Here is a 24,504-nt window from a genome sequence, read left to right as displayed (position 1 = left end):
CAGATGACGATTATAGTTTGGGGACAAGATAAGCCCTAAAGGGTGTAAACTTTTTTATAGAGTGTACCACGACTACACTCTACACTCTTAAAACGGTTGCACCCTTTGGGGTGTATATTTGTCCCACAACAATAATCGTCATCTGCCTTGCCTGCGTTTCCTTTCCTGAAAACTCGGCGCTCGCTACTTTCCTGTCGAGAATGCTGCGTCACACTGATAAGGCGCATGCCGTTCGTGACTGGAAAGTACCGGGCTCGCAGCGTTAAAGAAAGGAAACGCGGGCAGCACGGATGACGATTATTGTTGTGGGACAAGATACGCCCCAAAGGGTGCAAACTTTTCTAAGAGTGTAAGAGCAGTTTACACCCTTTTGAGTGCCCCTTCTGCCACACGACGATAATCGTCATCTGCCTTGATGCATTTCCTTTCTTTAACGCTGCGAGCCTGGTACTTTCCAGTAACGAACGGCACGCACGTTACGCTGATAACGCGCGTGCCGTTCGTTACTGGAAAGTACCGGGCTCGCAGCGTTAAAGAAAGGAAACGCATCAAGGCAGATGACGATGATCGTTGTGTGGCAGAAGGGGCACTCCAAAGGGTGTAAACTGTTCTTTGAGTGCACTCGCCGAATATACGCGCGGACATAGGTCTCCATCTGGCGCAAACGGACGCCAAAACTGTTCCGACGATCGAGTCATATATGGTATATATGGAATAATGATAGTTTACGGGACTTCATGGCGTCTGGACAGCGTCGATATCGCCGCGTTGTGTGCATCCTGACGAAGCTTACGAAAGAGAATGGAAAAGTGAGATAATGCTTGATGAATGGCTTAGCAGATGGCAACACAGGCAACACTGTCATGAGGAAATTCCGTAAGACTGCATAAGACCTCGTGATCGCGGATCGCGTGTCGTAGCAATTGGTCGTGAGCAAATATCCCCAGTTCTTATGGATATATCCTAAGCTAGCGTTGCTTTCCAGAGAAGCTTTGGCCTTATTTACGTTTAGATATCTCAACTACTGAACAGTATTCCCGCTTGTGCAATGTCCGACAATCCGAGTGCGAGATCCGCGAGCGCACCCAGCCAGTGGGCTGCGGACGCTGTGGCCTTCGTCCTGAAACATTCGAGAGCTGGCATCGTGCCTCTTTGCACCAACGTCGCCGCGATACTGGAACAACGGGATAGGTAACGATATGCTAATATTTCTGCGTGCCCGTGCGCAACGGTGATAAAGACACATGTTTCGGTGGTGTCTAGGTAACGGCATCCGTAATTCCATGTTTCTAGGCTCGCCCACGAAAATGAAAACCTGGGTCGTGAACTGAAGAACTGCAAGGCATTGTTTTCACTGTCAGCAGGGAGTGAAAAAGCTACCCAGAATGCACATTCGCGGCAACATGACGAAGAGTAAGTTTACTCATTAACTAATGGTTTAGTTCACAGCTTAGCTTCTTCAGAGCCCACTCTTACCGTTGCATAAGGCGAAGGGGGAAAATACAGATGTAATGGTTAAGCACAGTTGCTCCCACATGCCTCCGTCTACTTCTTATTTGCATCTCGAGCCCCATCATATATATATATATATGAGCCCTCGCTTGCTTCTTTCTTTGACAGACAATCATGTGCCACAGGACACGATGCATCTACAAGCAGTTTCCAACCACTAACTGTAAGCGACACAGAAAATTGTGGCAGTGTTATTGTGGCACCACTTGTCAACAGGGAAAAGAAAGGTATCATCGATACACTAAAGGTAAGGCACAATTAAATCCTATTTTGTAGGTGGCTGTCATGTTTATTTATATTGGAAATTACAACTGACCGGTGAGTGTTGTCAAGTCTGAAATTCTGTACACAGCACAGGTAGACATTCATGCTGTTCTTGAGGAAATAGTGTGCGGAAGAGTAAACAAGCTGTTAAATGACTGCAACTTTTGAGTTCAATGCACGGCTCTCAAAACTGTGTGGTTGCCCACTGGAAAACGAGCATTCCCTTTCAGGCCCAGCACGTAAGCCAGCATGCCTTTGCACCACAGTCAACTGGTCGAGCATTCTCGACAGCATCGATGCCTGTACCAGTGTTTCAGTAAAGGCATTCTATCAGTCGCACATGGGAGTTATGAAAGTAATGGTTACAAATACTGCTGCTCACTCTTAAAGGCATTTGTATGTTTCCTTGTATGGTGAAGTTCATAAAATAGAATATTTGGCTGCTGCTGCTCTTTTTTTTTCTTTCCTTCTTTTGCATGTTTGAGCATTGAAATGGTTGGAAGTGCATGGTTACTCATCACTTAAATAGTTTTGCTAGCAATTGCTTAACTGACTAAAACAACTACTTTATCTGCATATAAGCTGCACTAGTGCTTATCAGTGAAAAACCACAAGAAATAGCTGGGCTGAGCAGTGCCCTTATCAGAAGTGAAATTGCTTATAATTGATGCTTTGTAAAATAGCCTTTTATTGCTGTACACATGCTACCATCTAGCCTACTGTACTGCAGCTGGCAGTGCTAAATGAGGTACTGTCTCCACTGGGCCACTGGTATGTGCTCGAGTGATATCTTTTTAGGCGCATAACTGAAGCCTCGAACTGAACTACTTCCCCATAACATCCCACATCTTGCTCACCTTACATAATTTATATTGACAAGAATGATCTGTGTTGCATCACCATTTTCTGTCTACTGGTGGCACAGGAATGTGTACCAGAATAAGCAGTTGAGGTCCTCATCATTGAACAGTTATGCGTTATATGTCACTGATGGCATAAATAACGTCTATAAACCACAGATCAGAGCTAGTGCACACCAAGTAAACATGGTGTATTTCAGCACAGAAGCTGAAGTGCAAGAAAAAAAAGAATATAGGTACAACAAAAGTATGTTTACAACTGCATTCTTATTTGGAAAAAAACAAGCACTCACCGTATAGGAAATAGAAATATGAGGCTCTAGGTTATCTGCAGTTTCAAAAGCAATTACAACTACTGCATAAAGGAAAGAAAGATATTAGGTATACCATGAGGGTCGTTAGTTCAGTTTTGGCTGGATGCAGAGCCAAGCTTTTTTTAATTGTATCCTTTTGTGATTTTCACACCACTGTCCGTGTGCCCTCCTTTTTAGCTTCGTCTTCTTTTGCTACTGTACTTCAGCTTTATATAACAAATTATATTATTTAATCCAATGTATGACTTCAAATATGTATTAGTCTGGTGTGTTAACTCTAATATTTCATTTGTTTTCACGCTGTGAAAGCAATGAAAAACGCATGTGAGCATCCTACCACATTGCTGCAGGCCTGGCTCCAACTTTTGTTTGTTATGCCTCTTTGCACGAGTTAAACTTACACAAGTATGTCCAGTGATCAACTTATTGGCCAGATTCATAGCTTTTTCTAACGCCTCGAAAATGTTTTCATTACTGTGTCAGTGATCCATTGCTGCTGCACAAAATATTTTGTTTGCAAAATGTGTGAGTGGCTACATTGCAATATGTAAGCTGCTTATATATTTTAGCTGTTTCCTGTTGATTCTGCACGGCATTAAAATATTAAGTTTACACATTACATTTCTTGTTGCCTGCCAGTGAGTGAGACAAATATGTTGAAACACAATCAATTTATGAGCTCCTTGGTACCAGTTTGTATGGGAGTACTTTTTTTTTTTTATATGTCAGAATGAGCAAATGCCCAGCATCCTTACTGGCAAAATATTTTGCAAACATATGCAGAGTTACTTAAGCTGCAATAATAATGGTGGTGGCAACTGTGAGTAAGGCAGGGAAAGATGTGAAATAGCAGTTCTTGTTCTTAAAGCCAGCTTGAGCTTGTAGCCTGTCTTGCCGTATATAACTACCCAAGTGAAATTTGTGGCTATAAGCTTGCTTCTTCCTGTGTTGCTGCTAATTTGAGTGGCTGCTTGCTTGCACATATTGCACAAATGTTACTGTGCAAATGAAGCACTTTGTAAATTTCCGATTACCCTTATTCAGTACACATAACGCAGCACACTCACTTTTCCCTAATATGAACGTCTTTTATTGCTAGGTGCTATTCGGAGTAAATTCTTGGTGCTCTAAATGCAGACAGCAGTTATTAATAACTTTTCTTACACTGTATTGAAAAGGTTCTACGGCAGTTGCATCAGTTTGGGAACCCTTGGGTGCCCTTAGACAGCTGTCTTTGTGAAGCCTGCAAATCCTTTGAAGGAACCAAGGCTTCGCCGAAGGCTCTTACCTTCAACCTTCTTGACAAAGGCCACACCGCCATAATTCGAAGAAAACTCTTGGGAAAGATTTGTTATGTTGGCCACCTCGACACAAGTGCACCACACTGGATTTGGCTGGGTCTTGACCTGCCTTACCCTGGTTAGTATGAAGTAACTGAGAACAAGGACCTACTGCATGCAATACCTAGTGCAGAATAAAAGTGTATAACATATACATGCCATATAGCTAGTGTTGCATATGATAATGATTCAAGTCAACTTAGTTTTATTCAGTGACAGCTCAGATTTTTCTTTCTTTTGCCAAAGGACGCATGTCAATTACTTTCACAAGTGCATATGCATAATGACATGATGCTATGTGTTGTATCATAGTTACACTTTGTGTTATGCTTTATAGTTCTTTGTAATACCGCTAGTTAAGGTTCGCAAACATGTGAAGCTTTCTCTAGTTACAATTGCATGCCATCCATCAAACGCACCTTATGTTATTGTTATAAGTATCAATATTAATTTTGTAGCCACAGCAGCCATTATCTTTGTAACCTTAATTCTAAGTTAGGTTAAAATATTAACTTCTTTTTGCCTTTCTCTGTCACTGGCAGTGGGATTCTGTGATGGGAGACTTGGTGGAAAGACCTACTTTGAGTGCAAGCCATGTCATGGAGCATTCTTCAATGTTTCAAGTGTCACGGCAATAATTGCTTAACACAGCTTGCAGCTAGGCTGAACACACGTGAGCACATCATGAGAGGCAATGTGAAAAATACAATGCATGATGTGAGGAAATATCACACTTTTATTACTGAATAGTTTCACTCTGATGAAAAATGCTTTGTACATCTTTTGTACAGATTGTTTTATTTACACATTTCACATTGTTAGAAATTATAAGTATCTACTTCAGTAGAGCATACGTGCTCTTCCTCCTCTACAGAGAGGGAATATGAAGGTTCGGGGCCCTGAGAATCTTTGTTACATATTCCGTTCTTGCACAAACAAGGTGTGCAGTGTCATCTTGAATAAATACCTTTCTTTTTCATGAGAAACCTTGTTTAACTTTCTGTGCGTCTATATATGCAATTGTTTTTTGGTGTGTGGGCATTCTCTTGAGGCTGCTTTCTGGCTTAAAATGTAGCAAAACGCGCCTTGTAGTTGCACGAAATTGCTTTCAGCGACTGTACACAAAATGTGTTCTTTATAGCCACTAGTGTTTTCTTTAGCTGTAACAGCCAGTGTAACAGCACACACAGTAAGTGTGAGCATAATACTGCTACTAAAAGGTTTATAAAAGCTTTATAAAAGCCCCAATTTCTTTATCACAGTTGGTACTTGCTGGTGTCATGGCTATTCCTTGTACTTCACCTGCATTGTTTGTATAGTACCACATTTACATATTTGGTTAAAGGCGATTTGCACAATACCTCTTTGCTAAACCTGATTTCCTCTAAAAGTGGGCGTGGCGTCCTTTAACGTGAATGAGCTAGAAATAAAACTCGCAGTGTGTGCTTACTGTGTATGACATACACATTGCAGCATGGCATAAAGAGCTGCAAGGACGGAAACGAAGAGACTAGTTGTCCTGTAGTGCTTTCACTAGAAGCAGGACCAGACATCGTGCAGCTTGTACAGTTGATGCCATTGTAGTTGTAAGGATCATGTGACTGAAGTTGATGACGATATCAAGCCCTTGCAACGCTTCAAAGTCTCTGTCGGTGCATTATCTGTCTTACGCAATAGCTTGCGAAAATCGAACACGCCAGGCGTTTGCCTGTTCTGCGATGGCTTCGGCGAAGGAGGAGGTTTTCGCAGGATCTTCTTAAACTGGTAGGGACCTTGATTTGGGTCGCTGTCCTGCTGTGTGGGCATCTCACAGTGGACTGGTGTGGTAGGCTCACTATAAAGAACAGAAAAGTTGCCATAACTCTGTGGCATTCTAATGAAAGCACTGAAGAGAAATGCCATCTACTGGCTGTGCTCACATTGTGTGGTTTTCTTTAAGTGAGCCTTCTTGCCACCAGGATTCAACTTCAACAATTGTAGGCCTGGGACCACTGCTTAGGCTGCTTGAGTTTCCAGAAGCTGAAAGGAGCAGGTAGTCATGTAGTATTTATGTTGTTGATTAAGCTTTACTGCCAACAAGTACCAACTAGTAGTGCAAGTACCACTTTGTGTGCCTCTATTTCTTTGTAACTTAAAGAAGACATGGACAACTCACCTGAACTTGCATCTGTCTCATGCTGTCTCCTCTGGTCCATGTTGACTCCATTAACTCCGTTGCGCAACTCCCTTGGAGCTGGTTTCACAGGAACCTCTGTGACCAGTATTTTCCTGTAAAATGGTGGTGTTTCGATTTGTGAAACATGTTCTCTATTACAATTCGAAGCAAATGCTAACATAAGCTTCCGCTTCTTAGATTACCGTGAACGTATATTAAGTCTTTGCTTGAATTTTCTTCACTACTGCTGCTCTTACTTTACTTCTTTTAATAAATCAGGTGGATACATGTGTACATATTCTGGTGTTGCATTGCCACAGCAGGCATTTCCTTAAATTTTGTATTCTAGATTGCTCAGTGTACCTCTATTTCACAATGAATAGCACACTGAATGTGCCTGTATTTCCTAAATACTTTTGCAGATTGCATGCTCCTTCAAGCAGTGGAATGGGTTTTGCCACATTGAGCACAAAATTTCTGCTGCTTATGAAAACTAAAAATAAACATTACTATATACTCTGTGTCGTACTTAGCAGGCAACGCTGCAGAAGCTACGCTAGTAGTGCGGTCATAAAAGTCTCACTCCGCCCATTTTGCAGTGCAATTGCTTTTGATGTGCAATGCTTTCTACTGAATAACTGCTTAATATATGACAACTACAACTTGTGAACATCAGGCTATGTCAATCCACATATTTTTGTGTGCATTGTGCTTTCAGCTTGCCACGTAGTATGCTTAGGCTGTGAGCAATAAGGTTGTGCTACGGTCACTGGTCACAGTAATGTGCAACTCTGCTTGTTCTGTGGTAAATAGAGTTAGGTATGTAGCATAATAATGTAACTATTTGCGACATAATGTGACATTGAATTGTATCAAAGTTACCTATGTCTTCCTAGTAACGTCTCATTTTTTGGTTGTGAGTGCGAACAGTAAGAGAAGTCTCTTGTAACCATCGTAGTGTTGCCTGTTATGCATGAAATAGGTTATAGCTTCACTTGAGTGTCATTACCCCCCCCTGTTTCCTTGCTGAATTGGCCACATTTGCATTGGTTCTGAAAGCTGATAGCGATACATGCTTTCTTTCTTTACTGTACCTTTCTTCTGCTGGGAGCTTGTGAGTGCAGAGATCAAAGTTGTTGAGATGCAAAGCTTTCTTAGGTTGTGGCCTTTGTTGGTGGTGATGGTCTTGGTTTCTGCAGCGACCATTGATTCTTCGCTCACTTGGCACAGGAGTCTCGTCCTGTATCATTGAAGGCAACAGTACCATGACCACATTTTAGTCAGCTGCTCCCCAATGTTTTTTGATGGGCTGTTCCTTTTTTGCTTTTGTAGGAACTAAACAGAAGCCGGATAGTAATCCATTAAAACATGCTTAGAAAAAATTAGGTTTACAGGTCTGTACTCAGCACTGCTAGTAGGTTGATGGGACATAGATGTGGCTTTGAGAATAATTGCACAGAGCTCAGTGTCTAAAGCTGTATGGAGTTATAGCATGCAACTATACTGCTCAATACAAGAATCACATACCACAATGGTTTCACCGTTCCTGGGAGACAGGCCAGGCACCTGGTGGCAAGTCATGATCAGCTGTGTGATGTTGGTGTTCGGGTGTGCCTTCTTTAGACAGCGATTCCTGCTGCTTGGGCAGTGGTGTACCTGCAAAAGCAGTGCATGTATGCTGCTTTGAATACCGACAGAAAAATGACAATTGACCAGCTGCACGTCCCTAGCCATAAAGCTGTACAACCTGTACGCTTTCTTTATATTTAATTCGCTGTGTTTTCACAACATTACTCGTGCTAGAAGTCTATTATTAAGCACAAACTGGGTTGCAGCACATGCGCCAACTTTGCCTTGCAATTCGGCTTCGTGTAAATGTGGCGTGCATTGCCGTGAAACCACACTGCAAAGTGAAATTGCTGTTGCATTGTGAAGCCGTACTGCGCTGGTGAGAGCAATAATGGTACAACAAATTTTTATATTTGTATCTATTACTCTGCAAAAGCTTTTTAAACCATGGATTCAATGATTGACACGCAAGAGTATTTGTGAAAATTGTACACGCAGGTTTTCTATTATTTTCGGAGGCTTGGGGTACTTGGAGAACAGCTGAAATCTGGGCCACAACATCTGGGTACAGAGTGATTGTGGTGTCTTTGGCACCAAGCAAGAACACAAAGAAAGAGGAGAAACAGCAGGTCAACAACACTGTATTTGAGATGTTAGTTTTATGTAGGAATGGCTTATACACGTGGAAATGCCACACATGATTTGTTCTCTGAGCAAAAAACGCCAACTTTGTATGCACTTGTCGAACCACCAAGCACAGTTAAGAGCACAGGGATTTATTTGCAACTCCATCATTTTATAACTCCTCTTTCTCCTCTCTTAAGCCGTACCCCACTACTGGCTCATGTCTGTAACTAGCTATGCGCCAGAAGAAGTTTGCCACAGGTGCCTCCCCTCCCTACTCCTGTGGACAAGTGGCTGTGGTCACTTGCACAGGTGGTTGAGCCAGTTTGATCCTTGCGATGGCAACTGCGTCTTCACGCCCATTGCACAGGATTGTGAAATGGTATTCAGAACTTTTGATAATGAGAAAAAGACCGTCGTAGCGGGGCTGAAGAGAATGGTAAGGCATGTCAACATGGACAAAAAATGTATGAGGATGTCTGCAGGTTTGGGGGCAGGAAAATGTGCTTGTTCGTGTGAGCAGAGGTTGGTAGTGGATGCAAGTTGTGCATGAACATGCCTAGATGCTGGACGAACGAAGATGGATCCACAACATTCGGTGTAGATACGGGGCTGACGAGGTCATCGAGGAAATGGAGGGTGCAGCAGTAAACCATCTCAGCTTCAGAGCACGCAAGTTCTGGTCGGAGTGTTGACCGAAAGCTGAGCAGCACGATTGGAAGGTGCGATACCCGATCCTCTGCCTCTTGACAATGCTGTTGGATGAAGGATGGAGTTGTATGTGTGCACAACGCAGAAGGGATGTTACAGACGTGAAAAGTGCAGACTCAAACTCTGCCCCGATCAATGGTCGCCGTTGATGGCACACCAAAATGGCTAATCCAGGTAGACTGATAAGTATAAGCAACTGTCTCTGCCATTATGTCGGGCATTGGAGCTGCTTCAGGCCACCGTGTGTATCTAACCATACACGTAAGCAAATACACAAAACCACGGCATGGTGGCAAAAGGCCAACAATGTCTGAATGGTGTCGAAACGTGCATCGGGGAGAGGGAATTTGCCCTATGGAGGCTTTGTGTGTCATTGCACCTTGATACGTTGACATGCTGTACAAGTGCAGACCCAGTCGTGCATATAAGCGCGTATGCATGGCCAAATGTAACATTCGGTGACATGGTGTTGTGTGGCACATATGTACTGTACACCTGGATGGCAGATTGAGTGCAGTGCATCAAAAACAGCTCGACGAAGAAGAGCAGTAACATAAATGCGGGTCCCGTTAGGTGGAGTGTCGCACCAGAGCATGACGTCGTGGTCGGGAAAGTTGACTTGCTCCAAGCGGAGGGATGCAGAGGATCGGAGTCGCAGAAGTTCATCGTTGGATGCTTGAGCCGCCTTGAGTGAAAAGGAAAGGTGGATGGAACTTGTCATGGCGTCTGTGGTAATATGACTGAGAGTGTCCACTGCCTTTGACGTAGCGTATGCTTTTGAATTCGGCAATAAAAGCAAGATGCCAGAGCTCTCTAGGAGTATGGATGGCACTGCAGGAACGTAAAGCCGAGGCAAGTTGTTTGTGGTTGGTAAGAATTGTAAATTGTAACCCTTCCAGGAACTATCTGAAATGTTTCACTGTGAGGTAGGCCACGAGTAGCTCCCTCTGAAAATACTAGAGAGTTTTAGTTAAGGGGACGCAGGCGGCTTGCGTACACAAGAACTAGGGGCGACGTTACTGCTCATGCGCAGACCGCTATGTCTACTTGCGTCCTTGGGTTGTTGGAGCGGCCGAAAACGTCGCTGCCCCTAAGAGGTCGCGTTACCCACGTGACTCTTGCGGTGTAGGAGAACTTACGAGTAGCTAGCGGGTAGATAATCTAATAAATCTTTCGCCAAGTGTCGACAGACGTTGTTTTTATGTGTATTAGAGAGGTTTAGCGTGTCTGGTATTCGGATAAACGCAGTTGGGGTGTTGGGGCGGAGCCATAAACGGGAGCGACCTGCTTGGTGCATCCACCAGGCGGCGCAAAGCTCAAATCGACAAAAGCAGCTAATATTGCTGTAACCAAGTCTATTCTGCTTCGCTGCTGGTGTAAATTATCGGCACTGGCTTAATTGTGTTGCTGCCAAAAATTTATACCCGCAGCAAAGTAAAATACACTTGGTTACTGCAATGTTAGCTGTTTTTGTCTGTTTGAGCTTTGCGCCACCAGGTGGCAGCACCATGCAGGCCGCTCTAGTTCATGGCTCCGCCCCAACGCCCCAGCCTGCGTTTACCCGATTACCGGACGCTGTAAACCTCTCTCTTAACTGCTTCTAATAAAAACAGTTTAATGTACTTTACTTCATATGCTTCATTTCATATCTTATAACATGATAACGCAGCAACGATCACACGTTGGTGGTGCTGCGAGCGCATGCGACCTCATTGCGGTTTGCGTTTGGGGCCGCTAACCTATAACACGTTTCTGCTTGCGTACGCAAACGCAAACGCACCCAAGCGCTTGGGGCCCCAACGCCTTGCGTCCCCAATACTAAAACTCTCTAGTGACCTGCTAGCATTTCCTGCCTCCCTGCAACAGATCGCTTCGTGAAGCCAACAATGCGCCCCCTTCAGACAGTGATACGGCGCAAGCAGGGCGAGACACTTTTGGCGGTTCGAGTATGGGGCTCTTGCATTGCCCAGGGGGCGCTGCGAAAAAGGTGCTAAAAAGCGCCCTCTGTGCTAAAATGGGTCGTACCAAGCTCGTTCGTCTGCTTCGGAAAACACGTTTACAATATGGACCCGCCACTTTCGGTTGTGTTGTTTCACGGCCTGCAGCGAATATCGGGCGCCAAAGATTTTTTTCAGGGGTGGTACGCTGCGTAAAGGCAAGAAATTATGCAGTGCCGAATACCTGTACGCCGTTCAAGAATTAGGCGGCGAAGTTTTAGCACCGTGTCAATCGCAAGTGAAGCGAGTCGCGTACGAAGTGGAATTTCAGGTAAGGTTTGCACGCTAGCTGCTAGATTCAGGCGCACAAATGCAAGGAAACGCTTGCTATAAATGAATCCACAGCAGCGATAAGCAGGCATCATGTGTACGGAACTGCTCGAGCACACGACGGTACGCGCCGCGATGTACGAACTGCTCGAGCGCACGATCGTACGCGCCGCGACGGCAGCGGTCTTTCGACATGCTGCGAAACAGCGGGCCTCCTGTAATCTTTGTTGACTGCATGCCGCTAAACAAGTAGTTATGCCTGCGCTGTAGTAGCGGCCATCTGTCCCTTTAGTAACTGGTAATAACTGATGCAACGCATGTGAGCTCGCACGTACGTGCGAATCTCGCTGCAGCGCGAGCTCGTGCGCTGCTGGCTTGATATAGGTTTTTAATGACAGCGCTCGAACATCGATGTGCTGCAATCAGTACTGCCTTGCTGCGCTGCCTCAACGTGTTAGCTTGAGATGAAGGATGAGCGCATTTAACTCTCTTAACCTGTGCTGCTCGTAGTGGAGTAGTGAATTGTCATCGAATGAGCCCGACCATTTGTGCTCATTTGCACACACCTGGTCACTTCACCACTTCGCATCGGTCGAATTGTTAATTGTCGCTGTGGCCGGGTCTCGAATCGTGAATTACCAGCCATGCCTGCTGCTATGTCGGTCTGCCGTCGGGACTGTAGGTGCGAAACACTGAACTTTAGAGCGCAGATAATCAAGCAAGCTTCAAGACAGGCGAAGCAGTCAGCATGGCGCGAAGTTTCGCTTACTCAGCGCGACGAACTGCAGCTATGCAGCGCTCCCGACGCTCCACTTCGTGAGGCCTTGAAGGAAAACGGTAGAATCTGATGTTGGGATTCAGGCTTCTTGTTCATGGCAGCCCATGACGGAGAAGTAATGACGGTGACACCTTTACGAGGCTCGGCTAGGTCTCCCGGATCGGCGTCACCTATTCCTTCTGCTCCTGGCATTACGTCCCACGGCACACGGAGAGTCCGTTTTAGTTAAACTAGAGGCTGCGGCGAGCTCGCAGCGTGGTCTGTGAGAAGTGAGGAGCCTTTTCTCACTCGCAACAGGGCAGAAAAAAGTGCGAATCGACGCAAAACTCGGCCTAGAAACGTGATTCGCCATAGCCTGGGTTCAATACGACCCAAGCTGGTACGACCCAGATGTCGTTTCCCGCGCCGCCACCAGGCGCCGCTACTATACCTCAAACTCCAGCGCAAGACGCCCATTGTTGGTTCACTGTCGCCTTCACGGACCAATAGGAGAAAGAAAGTCTCGGAGAAGGGTGTCCGAAAGCGTTCCCCCACGGACTCCGGTAAGCGCCACGGTCGTTTGACAGACACCCCAGCTAACTGCTGGGTCCTCCCAGGAACCAAGACGCGCCAGCTTGAGTCAAGCGTGAGAAATCCTGCCTTGAAAGCTCCCTTCTGTTCGTTCAGTGAATAAAGGTGCAGGAGCGAGTGTGCGAACCCTTGCCCTCAACTCGGGCCCTTCGACGACTTTGGACGCTCCGATTGGACGAAAGTTTTACGGCATTTTCCTTCCCCTAGGGATCTAGGGAGGACAGAGGGGGTTTAAGCAGACGTTCTTGGCTCCTTGGTGCACTTCAGTCATGCTAGACTGATGAGAAACGTTCTCCACTCTTCATGTAGATATTGTTAACAAACCCAGTACGCCTCGTTCTCGATGAGAACACGTTCCTCCCTTCAACAAAACGACGTACTTAGCGTGGATGAGTCGGACGACGCCATGGGCCAGCTACTTTTACATGACCGGCCCCAACGTAGCGTTCAGTGTCGCGTAACTTGCGGGTATAGAACGAGATGGGGGCCCATGCACCATTATTCCACTGGTGAAGAGCGGCTCCCACGCCTTCCGAAGAAGCGTCTACACGAAATAGTCGTCGCGCAGCTGCCTTGGCGCTGCGCGACGAACCGAGTACAGCAGGTCTGATCGCCAGCGCGTGCTGACGATCGGCACGGGTCGACGCAGGCGATGTGGGACAAGACGCTGAATGATGCGACGGTTCAAATGGCGAGAGCGGTTGTGACTAAGCGCTCGAGGCGACATAGTGAGCAAGGAAGGCTGCCCGCAAGTCGTAGAAGTGCGAAAACGCATGTGTTTGGATTTAGGCAGTGTGTCGGAACAGAACGAAACGAAAAAAATAAAAATAAGAAAAAATGAGAAAGAAAACCATTTGAACCCTAACAAAAACATAAATCGAAAAGTTCTTTAATATCTTGTTTCCGAGTGAAATCTCAATATTGATCGGTTTTTGGTTTGAGAGGAAAGTCCGCAATCCGAAACAACCGACGTCAGGCAACTTCAGACAGACTTCACGTGTATCTCACGGATCTGCCTAAGCGCGTATCTCAGACAGGGATAGTGCGAGTGATAGCCGGTCGAGCGCTTCAGTAATCTAAGCCTGCTGCTCGGTGCACTAGCATATTGGCATCGTAGCAAAACCCAAGGCCTGCGCGCTGCAGAGCTTAGCGTTTCGTTGTCTGCGGGTACAACGCTTTGCTACCGAAGTTTTATCGTTCATTTCTGTTTAAGTTCATTTTAATTTCAATACTATGTTTTTATAGTTACATTGCTTCGAAAACTTTTGCATGCGAACCAAAACAGTTAGAAACCGTTACGGATAATTTATTTTTGTCATGCTAGAGCAGAACTGAACGTTTTCAGTGGAACGAAACTGAAACCAGAACGAAAAGCATTTCGTTCCGACAGCCCGGATTTTGGTGCACGTTAGAGAACACCAGGTGGTCGAAATTATCCCGGAGTCACTCACTACGCCGTGCCCCATAATCAGATCGTGGCTTTGGCACTTAGAACCCCCGAATTTAATTTTGACATTGTGTAGCGCGTTACATGGTCTTAAAGCATTTGAACTCATTCATGATTGTACACGATACAGCGCCAGGGCTAACAGATGCACCGACGCATATATAGGGCCGCCAAACTACCAAACGTTCGAAGCGGGCCAAAGTTTAGATTTTTTATTTGAGTGCCATTGGACGTAATAAGAATGCACCCTATCGCACACGTACCTTCTGGCAAAAGTCGAGTATCTTGAGGCACTTCCAAGTGGAGCCGTTTGGATCGGCACACTTATGATGCGCCATCTTTCTTCGGTTCGCCGCCTCCTTGTTCTTCTGGATCTTCATTTGACCTGCAGTGTTAGGTGAAATCCCGGCTGAGACAGTAGATGGGCTGTGCCATTTGTGTTATGCTGCTAAAGGCCAACTGCAACCAATTAGTACATCGGTTGAAAAGCCTGGCTTCTAGGGGCCCTTAAACACTTCTAATCATAGAATGACATCACTATTACGTCGCCTCACGAATCTCCTGCCGCTATTGTTGTACCTAATAACAGCCGACTGACGTACAGCAATATCGTAGACTATACATCCGAAATACCAAGATTTCACCGCCGGGCCTCTCCACTTACTGGTTTTTTAGACTTACCTTACCAATTTAAAATTTTAATTCCTATTTAAATCGTGAACGGCGTGCTGGACTGTACCACTATATATAAATCATGGTCATTTCATTTCCATCAACGTCTTGCAACACATTCTGGCCAACTGTCAGTCCCTTTAACTGATCGGCAGCGTTCTTCTTTTTTTTTTTTGCGATGTCCAAAAAGTGTTTCAGGGTCCCTATAAGAACACTTTAGGCATAGAGGAGTCTCCGTGCAAAATCTGACGTTTGAAATACGCATGGATGCACCAAGGAAAGCTCGTTTCTGATACACAAATTGAGAAAACCGGCGCCATTACCGCTCGTCGAAAGTGACGCGTGCCCATGAGCCGCGTTCCTCGCATGCAGGCGCAGATGCAGGCGGCGCCTGCATCTGCGCCTGCATCGCCTGCATGCTTTTCCAGCGCCCCGTTCTACGCGCGGGGCGCTGGAAAAGCTCCGAGGCGGCGGCGTGCTGGGACTTGCGTCATATTATCGACAACCACAAAGTGCATGCGTCGTCTGCTTAGGTGCTGTTTAAAGGCTGCCAATACGAATAATACGCAATCACCAGTCCTACGTCTTTGCCGAGATTCTTATAGTGGTATATATAGACTGCTCGTAACATATTTAGCCTAAGTGAAATTTTTTCGCAGTTGGCTTTTAACAGTAATTGCTTTGACAGTGTTGCACCAAGCAGAGTGCATTATCGCAATGTCAGTGCAACATATAATCGAAACAAAACGTTGCGCCTTGCGGCTGGACTTACACCGCTGGGCGACCAGCGCAATGGCAAGTCTCCTCTTCTGCACGTAGCGTTTTGCGAGCCACCTCCGGACAGCCGACTGCGCGATCACTATCTTCCGTATTTGCTGCTCATAAAGTCGAGAAAGGTATTCCACGTGGTAGTACTTCAGGAATACCTGCAAGAAGTGCGCAACCGTGGCAGTTACTTCAAACTCGACATGCATTCGCTGCACTGAAACGCCTGTTTTTCGGTAGCACCATGCAGCGGAGTGCAGATGTCTTGTTATCGTTTGACAACTTTCGGGGATATCTTTGCGCGACGTCGTGACATCAAGTGCGGTGACGCATGCAGGCTCAGCCGATAAACGGACGCGGAAAGCGATATCCCTTAAAGCAATCGATTGACGGTGTTGCCCCTGCCGGGTTATTATTTTGGTATTATTATTTCCATTCGTGCACACTTGCAAACCTGCTGCAGCGATTCCGCACTGGAGCTGAGGAATGTAAACATTTCCAATGGGATACTCCTCGAAGAAGTAGAGTCGAAGTGGTTGGGGAAGGAAGTTGGGGAACGCTTCGCCTTTTCAGAATGCGTCAGTCGGTGGTTGAGGACTGACAGCGTATGTCTCGACGTGCCATCGCGCTTGAGAAAAAAAAGAAAACTCCACAAAATGGTACATGACCCAGGAGAAAGAACACGCTTCAAATCTAAAGCGTTATCGTGTGACTGAAGCTCAGTATCAGATAGAGAAAATACTCGTTAATTGTGTCACTCTTATATATCGATGTTATGTATAATGGAAACTATGTTTCGCCGTTCTGCTCGACTCGACGCAGGGCGATTAGTGGCTATGTTGTTATGTTGCTGAGCACGAGGTCGCAGGTTCGATTCACGGCCTCGAGGGTCACATTCGGTTGATGGTGGCAAGCAAAAAAAAAAAGAAAAGAAAGAATAAAAAGAACGTTTATGTACCGAGTTTCGGGCGCATATTAAAGAACCTCAGGCGGTCAGAATTTGGTTTCGGGACGGGAAAACCTGCAATAAAATTTGAAATCTGTTCGAATTATAAACACAAGTGTGCACAAGACCGCTGGTGCGTGCGCGATGTGAGAACAGAGCATGTGGATTTCTGTGCACTGATGTGCGCCGCACGTACTTACATGGATAACGTCGAAAGATCCCGAGTCTTGTCACTCTCCATTTAACAGCAAATCAAATGCTGATAGCGCCTTACCTTCGACTTTCCGATAGCGTAGTCGTCCATTTTGAGCCGCACGAGAAGTTGATGACACGTATCCCGGTTGGGGACGACCTTCTCGTCGAAGGAGAACGCCAAGAAGCCGTACCTGGAGTTGCAAATTGGAAGTTTTCGTGATCTTGCAATAGCGTTTGTTAAAGCATCAGCACAAATTTCTTTACCGTAAGACGGAAACAAACAGTGCTTAATATGGGACGATGAGAGCACGACAGACAAGGGTCTGACAAGACACAGCACCTCGTCTGTCGTGCTCTCACCTTAAGACTTAAGTCTTAAGGCATGTTTGTTCCCGTCCTAATGTTGTACAAGCCAGCCCAGTTTAGCACACTCTTGCAGTTAATTTATTTATCGTAAAGCACTTCACCGTGTTCACAGAGTTATCTTGCTCCCAAGAGGGAACATTGTGACGAGTCATATGGCACAGTGTGTACTGACTGCATTATGTTTATACCTTTAAATCGTGAAGCAGTATAAATACGTGTCGCTTATAAAGCGACCACTGCTCGAACATAAGCTTTTACGCTGCCTCATTATAAAAATAAACGGAGTATATATAGATATGTGCCATTGTTATCTCAGCTGGATGCAGCGCAGCCATCAAATGCTGGCTTCAAAATGAGCGGTTTTCCAGGGAGAATTGAGTATGAAATACCATACTGGAATTTCGTTCGTCAGTGTATACGAGGTTCGGTACGCGATCGACGTCCGAGAGAAAGTCGTGTGCGCTTAGCAATCGTGCAACGGTGGCTGCTTGCCACGCACGGCATACAAGACGCGGCCGCGGCTTCTCGTGCGGTGCATCGCTGCGAAGCCCCTCTCCGGTCAAGGCGGCGGACTCCACGTGCTAGAGCTACTGGAAAAAAGTCAGTTTCGTCCGAAAGGCAGAGCATCGATTGCGATAGCAAATTATTGCACAGCCATACGAAGTAAGCATAATAGTTTTATCGGCCGTATAAGCTTGTAAACATTCGTTCACTAATTAAATTAACAAGAATGATGCCACGCGCCCACGGGCAGACATGAACACGCCTCATTCGATGACCGCGGACACTCGCTGTCAAAACGCCGGCATGAGGAAGAGTTGCAGCAGCAGCGAGAGAATGGCCCATCGTGCTGCCTCTCTCTTCAACGCGAACTAAGCAGTGAGAACACTGCGCATACGAAGCTATCAGCCCTCGGTGCACCTAGGCTCTGAACCTACCGCAAATCGCTTTCAAGATGGGGGCCGTGCTCAGCCGCGCCATACGCAGACGCCGCCGCCATGGCCCGGCTCCCAACAGTTGCAGGAGAATGCAACAACCTGTGCATTGCATCGCATAACGCTCTGCTTCTGGAAATCCTTCGCCATTAAAACAAGGATGGGGTACGACAGGGTGAGCGCTCACCTCTTGAGCAGCTCGGTGAACGAGTACCGGTGCGAGAAGCCCTGCTGGCGGATGTAGATGGTCTCGAGGACGCCCGTGTAACGCAGCTGGCAGAGCACCTTGTCGCGCGAAAAGCCGCCAGCGAGCCGGTAGTCGTTAGGCTTCAGGCAGCGCACGAAGTGTGGCAGCCCAGCGCTCATCTTCTGCAGCAGGTCCATGAGCGAGAAGCGGAACGAGGTGCTCGTCGTCTGCAGTGCTTTCGCCTGGCTCACCAGGCTCTGGGTCGACAGCTGCGCAGGTGGGGAGTACCGCATTAGCGCAGCTAGGACCCTTTACTTTTTAAGCATGAAATGCTTTTTGCTCCCGTTGTCGGCGACCTTCGAGGGACCTTGAGCCATAAGCCAGAGCCGTTATCAGGGCAAGTTGCGAGAACAAAACAAGATCACTCGGGCAAGCAGTCAAAACTTCACAAAATGCGGCCTCTGGCGCCCAACCCTTTGTACTGCATTACATACGCCAGTTACTACCCAAACAATTTACACAAATATTCCTTCCGAGTTCTTCCTGTTTGTTCACAATATCACTCAAGCTGGAACTTATAGCACACTCAAGTTTTATTTGTCATTTCCAATAGGCGACGTTCAAAAGGCAGATACAGGGCATACACTTCATTGACATCTTTTGGCGCTGAGACAGGGTTGCCTGTGCTGTTTTAAGCACCAGCGGTCCGTGAGTTTCGCGGCGCGGGTTTCGTGTCGCCTCGAGAGATGGCGCCATGCAGCTTCAGGTGCTTCTAGATGGGCAGTGCGCTCTGTCTCCCTGGCGTCTTTCACTGCCTGTCGTACCATCTTCAGCCAGTTTCCTTCTTCTAGCTGGGCAGCGTCCATATTGACCAGTGCACAGTATGGCGTGGTGCGGTGTGGTGTGCCGTTGCGAGCGTGCAGGACACCCATTTCAAGATTGTGGCTAGTATCATCTCGAATCACTCTGTTTTGCCTGTTGCCATTACATGCTTACATCTACTCTCAATTACGGGAGAGCCAGCACTTTTTTTTTTCGGGAAGTGCTTTTCACTTGCTCATATATATATATATATATATATATATATATATATATATATATATATATATATATATATATATATATATATATATATATATATATATATTACATAGTTTGCTTGCAGCTTGAGCTTTCTCTTTTTTATGAAGAAACTCGTGTGAATAAAATTTTGCTGGGTGATCTGGTAACGAGACAAACTTTCCGGCTACCCCCTGCATGTATAGCTGTGCGTCTTTGTAGCGCATTATTAACGAATGCAGCCACCGGGAAGGCGTGGAACCAGGGGCTCCAGAAGTGTATTTTGCATGGAAGAGCAGGACCTGGAGCTCACTTCGCCGACACAAACTTATTTTTGGTGTTGCGAAACCGAGGTTTAATTTGCCATATGAGAGAGGGGGCGGGGGGGGGAGGGTTGCTGGCCCACAGGGCTGGAGGGGCACAGCCCCACAGCTGCCGATGGAACTTGAGAGGCTGCTGTCTCCTAATGCCCCCGGTTCCGGAGCCTGAAGTTCCTGCCCCCCCCCCCTCCCATCTCTCTCTCTCTCTCTCCCCCCTAGTTGACCAGAAACGTGTAAAGAACATGCTCAGCTTCAGACGGTTACTTGCTATTATTTGTATATCTAATAGTTGTATACTCCTGTAGAAACTAGGCGGGACTCTAAAGGGCATCAGAAGCCACGTGCAGACCACGGGCCGCGTGTTTGAGACACCTGGCATGCAACAACTCTTCCGCAAAAGATTACGCCATAATAGCTCCTTACATTTTGGCAGGCGTACTGAGATGGCGTGTACAGCTGACCCGTCTTGGTGAGGGGCGACTGAAAGAGGGTCTGCACAACGGGCAGCTTGGACTGCCGCAGAAGCTGCACGATCTCCGTGGGCAGGAAGTTGCGGTTCTTCTCCACGAAGCAGCGGGCGTCGTACAATACCTGCAATCGTGGAAACGGCCCTGCTTAGCACTCTACACTGTGCTTATGGAATGATCAAAATGTGTCCGTGCGGCGAGAAAGATTTCTTTGGTTGGTGACCGTAATCGAAAGCCATACGATACGCTATACGATATACTTACAATATCGACATCACGACCCCAGGGCTTATTCCTGATTGCTAACACTGCTAGCCGTGACATGGTGCAAGATAACGTTATCAAATTTTCACGTGTATTGAATCGCCTGTCAGCTCGACCAATGTGGCATTATGCACCATCGTGCGCGAGGCTCTCCCGTGCCTGCTCTCATTGCGCCAACATCGTCAAGACACGCACGATCAGTACGTAGCGTATACCAATGAGGCTATCAGGCTGTCACATGAGCGTATACCAATGAGGCGTATCAATGAGGCTATCAAACGGTACTTCGTCTCCGCCGGAGCGGAGACGAAGTACCGTTTTGTAGGTTTACTCCTGGGTTTAACCGAAATGAAAAAAAATAAGAAGTGCTGCGGAAAGTAGTAATCGCTATAAACTTCTTGCAAGAAAGCATGCTTCCACCTCAAAAGTTCCCCATAACTTATAGCATGATATTGCGCAAGTTTATTGCACTCTTTTTCCTTCCCCCGCTATTGATGATGAAGAGTAAATGGTCGTTGTTGTGACAGGCTGGTCATTGTCAATTTAGGCAGTGTACTGCTGAAGACATGAGTGCGAAGCTACCCTATACGCATAGGGTGTATGAAAAAGCAAACGAAAAAGTAAATTGGGTGGCCATAGATTGCGAAGTGCTCACCTTGCCAGCATGATGCCTGATGGTAAATTGCAGGGCATTGGACTTCGGTCGGATGTAATACTTGGACTTGATGTTGTTGTGGAACTTGTCTGTGCATGTAAAACAAATAAATGTCCATATTCAGAGCTAGTAAACTTGAAGCGCAAATAAAAAAAAAACAGGGACGACAGGACAGAGACGCACCAAGCGCTAAACTTTAATTTAAATTAAATTTTAATTTAAAATTTAATCTTCATTTCAAAACGGCACTACTATATACACAGTGAAAAAAAAATGATATTTGAAGTATATGGTGGAAGGGGGGACCAAAACAGGCTGCCCACGGTGCACCGCACTACGGCAAGCCACGTGCAGGGTTGACATTCAGGAAGGCTAGGTATTTTCAAAGGTTACTGAACGACATCCTCAGACCCTGCACACCACCTATAGGCACTGCTCGAATCCCTGCAACCACGAGACCAAGCGCGTGCCGTTCTGTAGTGCGGTGGTGGGCACGGTGTTTTGCCCCCTCACCTCCCTTCACACACACACACACACACACACACACACACACACACACACACACACACACACACACACACACACACACACACACACACACACACACACACACACACACACATATATATATATATATATATATATATATATATATATATATATATATATATATATATATATATGTGTGTGTGTGTGTGTGTGTGTGTGTGTGTGTGTGTGTGTGTGTGTGTGTGTGTGAATATTTTTTGTTGTGCATGTGCGCGCGCGCCCTCTGCGTAAATGTGGTGCATTATAAGATTTTTCTTTTTTAATATTCGTCGTAAGGCGAATCCGTATACTAAATACGCATTCCCTAACCTTACTTAAATATATTGTCACGTTCCGCCAAACTTCTTGCTGTGTTTATTTGTGAATAATGCTTCCATAGCAGACGTCGCTGGCTGCGTCGACTGAAAAGCAAAAGAAGAGACGCACAGTGGTTGAAAACCTGGTCAAATTGATATCGGTATCTATGGTCGTAAGTGATGCCGTCTCTGTTCGACGTTTGGAGAATAGGAAACGTACATTGCAGAATACGAGACGTAGACAGAAGAGGTGACTAAAGTCGAGAAACACGGAATTCGGAGTTCCAAGTGTCGCGCAGCTAACTAGGAAGTGTCCCACGGCTAAATAGGAAGACAAGTAGGGCGCAGTAGACAGTGCGTTGTTTTCTGCGCACGGATTATCAGCGCTACGTTCCAGACTTCCTGTTTTCACAGACGAGGGTATCATCTGCAGTAGGGAGCATCGAACTTACACTCCAGAAGACTCCTTTTCTAACTTAGCACTATAAAACATGCCAAGGATTAATTATGTGTCACTGGTGTACAAACGTGAATGCGTTTTAGCAACCTGTATGTACGGCCACGTACTTCAGTCTAGTTTCAGTATGCAGCTGCTGAGCACGTAAGCGTACCTAGCTATTTCTTCATTCAGGACAACACGTACCAGACGTACAATCACCTGTGACCTGTGGTCACCGACAGGTGACAGATGCACCATGCATGGTGCCTTTGCACCGAATTTTTGCTGTTCTTGGCATGACAGGAACATCGGAAATTATGTTATTCACTTCAGGGACTGAACAGGTACGTGACAGTATTTTACAATAACGGTGGCAAATTTGGTCATACGGGTATGAGCATGTCGGCTATATCTGGGCATGCACGTTTATATAACCGAGTTCGTATAGCTCTGACATCGGAGGTTGCACCACCGGCGTGAACGTTGGATAAGCCGCCGTGTTTCGCACTCACCGATGAGCGACTGGTCCGTTGCGCTGGGGAAGTGGCTCTCCTCGTCGAGCAGCGCCAGCAGTCCCAGCGGTCGGCCCAGGAACATGTCCAACACGGGTCGGTTGTCGCCGAACGATACCGGCTGGACACTCAGGCCCTCGTTCAGGTACTCTTGCTGCACGCGACGCGGAGCGCGTGCAAAGGGCGTCATACACAGCTGTCGCCGGTGCCATGTGGCTACTTGGAAGGCTAGTTTAACTCCAGACATGCGAGCATCTCACACAAGCCGACGTTTGCGACGCGGGCTGCTGGCCTCACCTGTTCCCACGCGAACACGTGCTGGTTGAAGAAGAACTGAATCTGCTCGTTGGCGATGTTGATGCATAGCTGCTCCAGCGAGTTCTTCTGCAGGTCCTCAAAGCCGAAGATGTCGAGCAGGGCTACGGATAGCGGAAGGCCGCTGAAACGAGAGAGAACATGTTTGAATGCGTGGTGTTTCGCGTGCAACGGGAATTTTACGAGTCGGTAAGGACGCTGCTGACCTCCCTGCTGAATCCGAATAAAGCTAAGCGTTCAGCACTGCTTTCGAATCATGTCACACTAACGTTTAAAGAATGTATATTTAGACATTGACTGTTCTCAAATCTCACTGCGTGCATCAGCTATGGTGTCGTATATATATAGCTGACACGCACTTCGAAAAATTCTGCTTTATTACGTTTTAGGTTAGGTTAGGTAAACGAAGTGGACGTGTCACGATAGTGTGACCAGTGGTAATTGCCTTCACTCTTTCTTTGTGCATTCCTTAAATTTCGTTCAAGGTAGGAAGAAGGAGATACAGGCGAATGGCATACCTCCAACAAGTGCTGCTCATTTTATTGAGTGTTGTTAGCAACCATCACTATACGATTTGCTGAAACCTAAAGGGTAATGCCCATAAATTATTTCCAAATTCAAGTTGAGTGCGCAGGCTTCTATTCCTTCTCTTGCGGGAGGTCACAACATTGCACCTCCTAATGGCTTCAGTGTCGATTCACTGCTTTGTACCACAATGCCAAATTTAAAAAGCGCAGCGAGGGAGAAGGAAATAAGTGGAATGCGCAGCATTTGGGAAATAACTGTAATACTGACATAGCGATGCGTCCCAGCGCTAGATGTCGGTTGATCTGGTTGACGATCCAGTCGAAGAGCCGCGCGTACAGGGCCTTGGCCATGGCGTCCCGCGCGCACTCGGCCTCCTGTGCCGAGTTGCAGCGCGTGATCACCTCGCCACGCATCACCATGCTGCTCGAGGTGAGCGCGTCCCTCAGCGCGTTTCCCTGCAGACCCAGCAGCTGCGCAACTGTCGTCAAGAGAGAACGGGCGGGCAGGTGAGAAACGAGAAGGCACATAGACCTCAGGTCACGTCCGCTGGAGTGAAGCCATATAAACTCTGTGGTGAAGCGCATTGCGCGCACTCTATCCCATGGGCTGTATTTCTGGGTCGA

At 46.6% G+C, this 24,504-nt stretch overlaps 2 protein-coding genes across 3 annotated transcripts in view; one reads left to right on the top strand and one right to left on the bottom strand.

Annotated features, from left to right (window-relative positions):
- The first annotated feature begins 823 nt into the window (after positions 1–823).
- LOC135904103 (uncharacterized) lies at positions 824–5,139 on the top strand. Its single transcript, XM_065434724.2, has 5 exons — positions 824–1,191; positions 1,294–1,413; positions 1,621–1,759; positions 4,129–4,369; positions 4,833–5,139. The coding sequence occupies exons 1-5, from the start codon at positions 1,049–1,051 to the stop codon at positions 4,934–4,936; spliced, it is 747 nt and encodes a 248-aa protein (XP_065290796.2). The 5' UTR covers positions 824–1,048; the 3' UTR covers positions 4,937–5,139.
- The window catches only part of ninaC (STKc_myosinIII_N_like and MYSc_Myo21 domain-containing protein ninaC), a 172,409-nt gene continuing 152,911 nt past the window's right edge, over positions 5,007–24,504 (bottom strand). For both annotated transcript variants that reach the window (XM_065434723.2, XM_065434722.2), the window contains exons 21-34: positions 24,149–24,359; positions 23,336–23,477; positions 23,039–23,192; positions 21,243–21,331; positions 20,280–20,447; positions 18,478–18,746; positions 17,069–17,180; positions 15,856–16,009; positions 14,675–14,796; positions 7,973–8,101; positions 7,540–7,685; positions 6,446–6,558; positions 6,210–6,309; positions 5,007–6,124 (exon numbers count right to left, since the gene is read on the bottom strand). In XM_065434723.2, coding sequence (XP_065290795.2) covers positions 5,884–6,124; positions 6,210–6,309; positions 6,446–6,558; positions 7,540–7,685; positions 7,973–8,101; positions 14,675–14,796; positions 15,856–16,009; positions 17,069–17,180; positions 18,478–18,746; positions 20,280–20,447; positions 21,243–21,331; positions 23,039–23,192; positions 23,336–23,477; positions 24,149–24,359 — 2,150 coding nt within the window. In that variant the 3' untranslated portion in view covers positions 5,007–5,883. The remainder of the gene's footprint in view (positions 6,125–6,209; positions 6,310–6,445; positions 6,559–7,539; positions 7,686–7,972; positions 8,102–14,674; positions 14,797–15,855; positions 16,010–17,068; positions 17,181–18,477; positions 18,747–20,279; positions 20,448–21,242; positions 21,332–23,038; positions 23,193–23,335; positions 23,478–24,148; positions 24,360–24,504) is intronic.

This window comes from Dermacentor albipictus, chromosome 1 (assembly GCF_038994185.2).
Source record: "Dermacentor albipictus isolate Rhodes 1998 colony chromosome 1, USDA_Dalb.pri_finalv2, whole genome shotgun sequence".
In the NCBI taxonomy this organism is placed as follows: domain Eukaryota; kingdom Metazoa; phylum Arthropoda; class Arachnida; order Ixodida; family Ixodidae; genus Dermacentor; species Dermacentor albipictus.
This window is presented reverse-complemented; position numbering and strand designations above follow the sequence as displayed.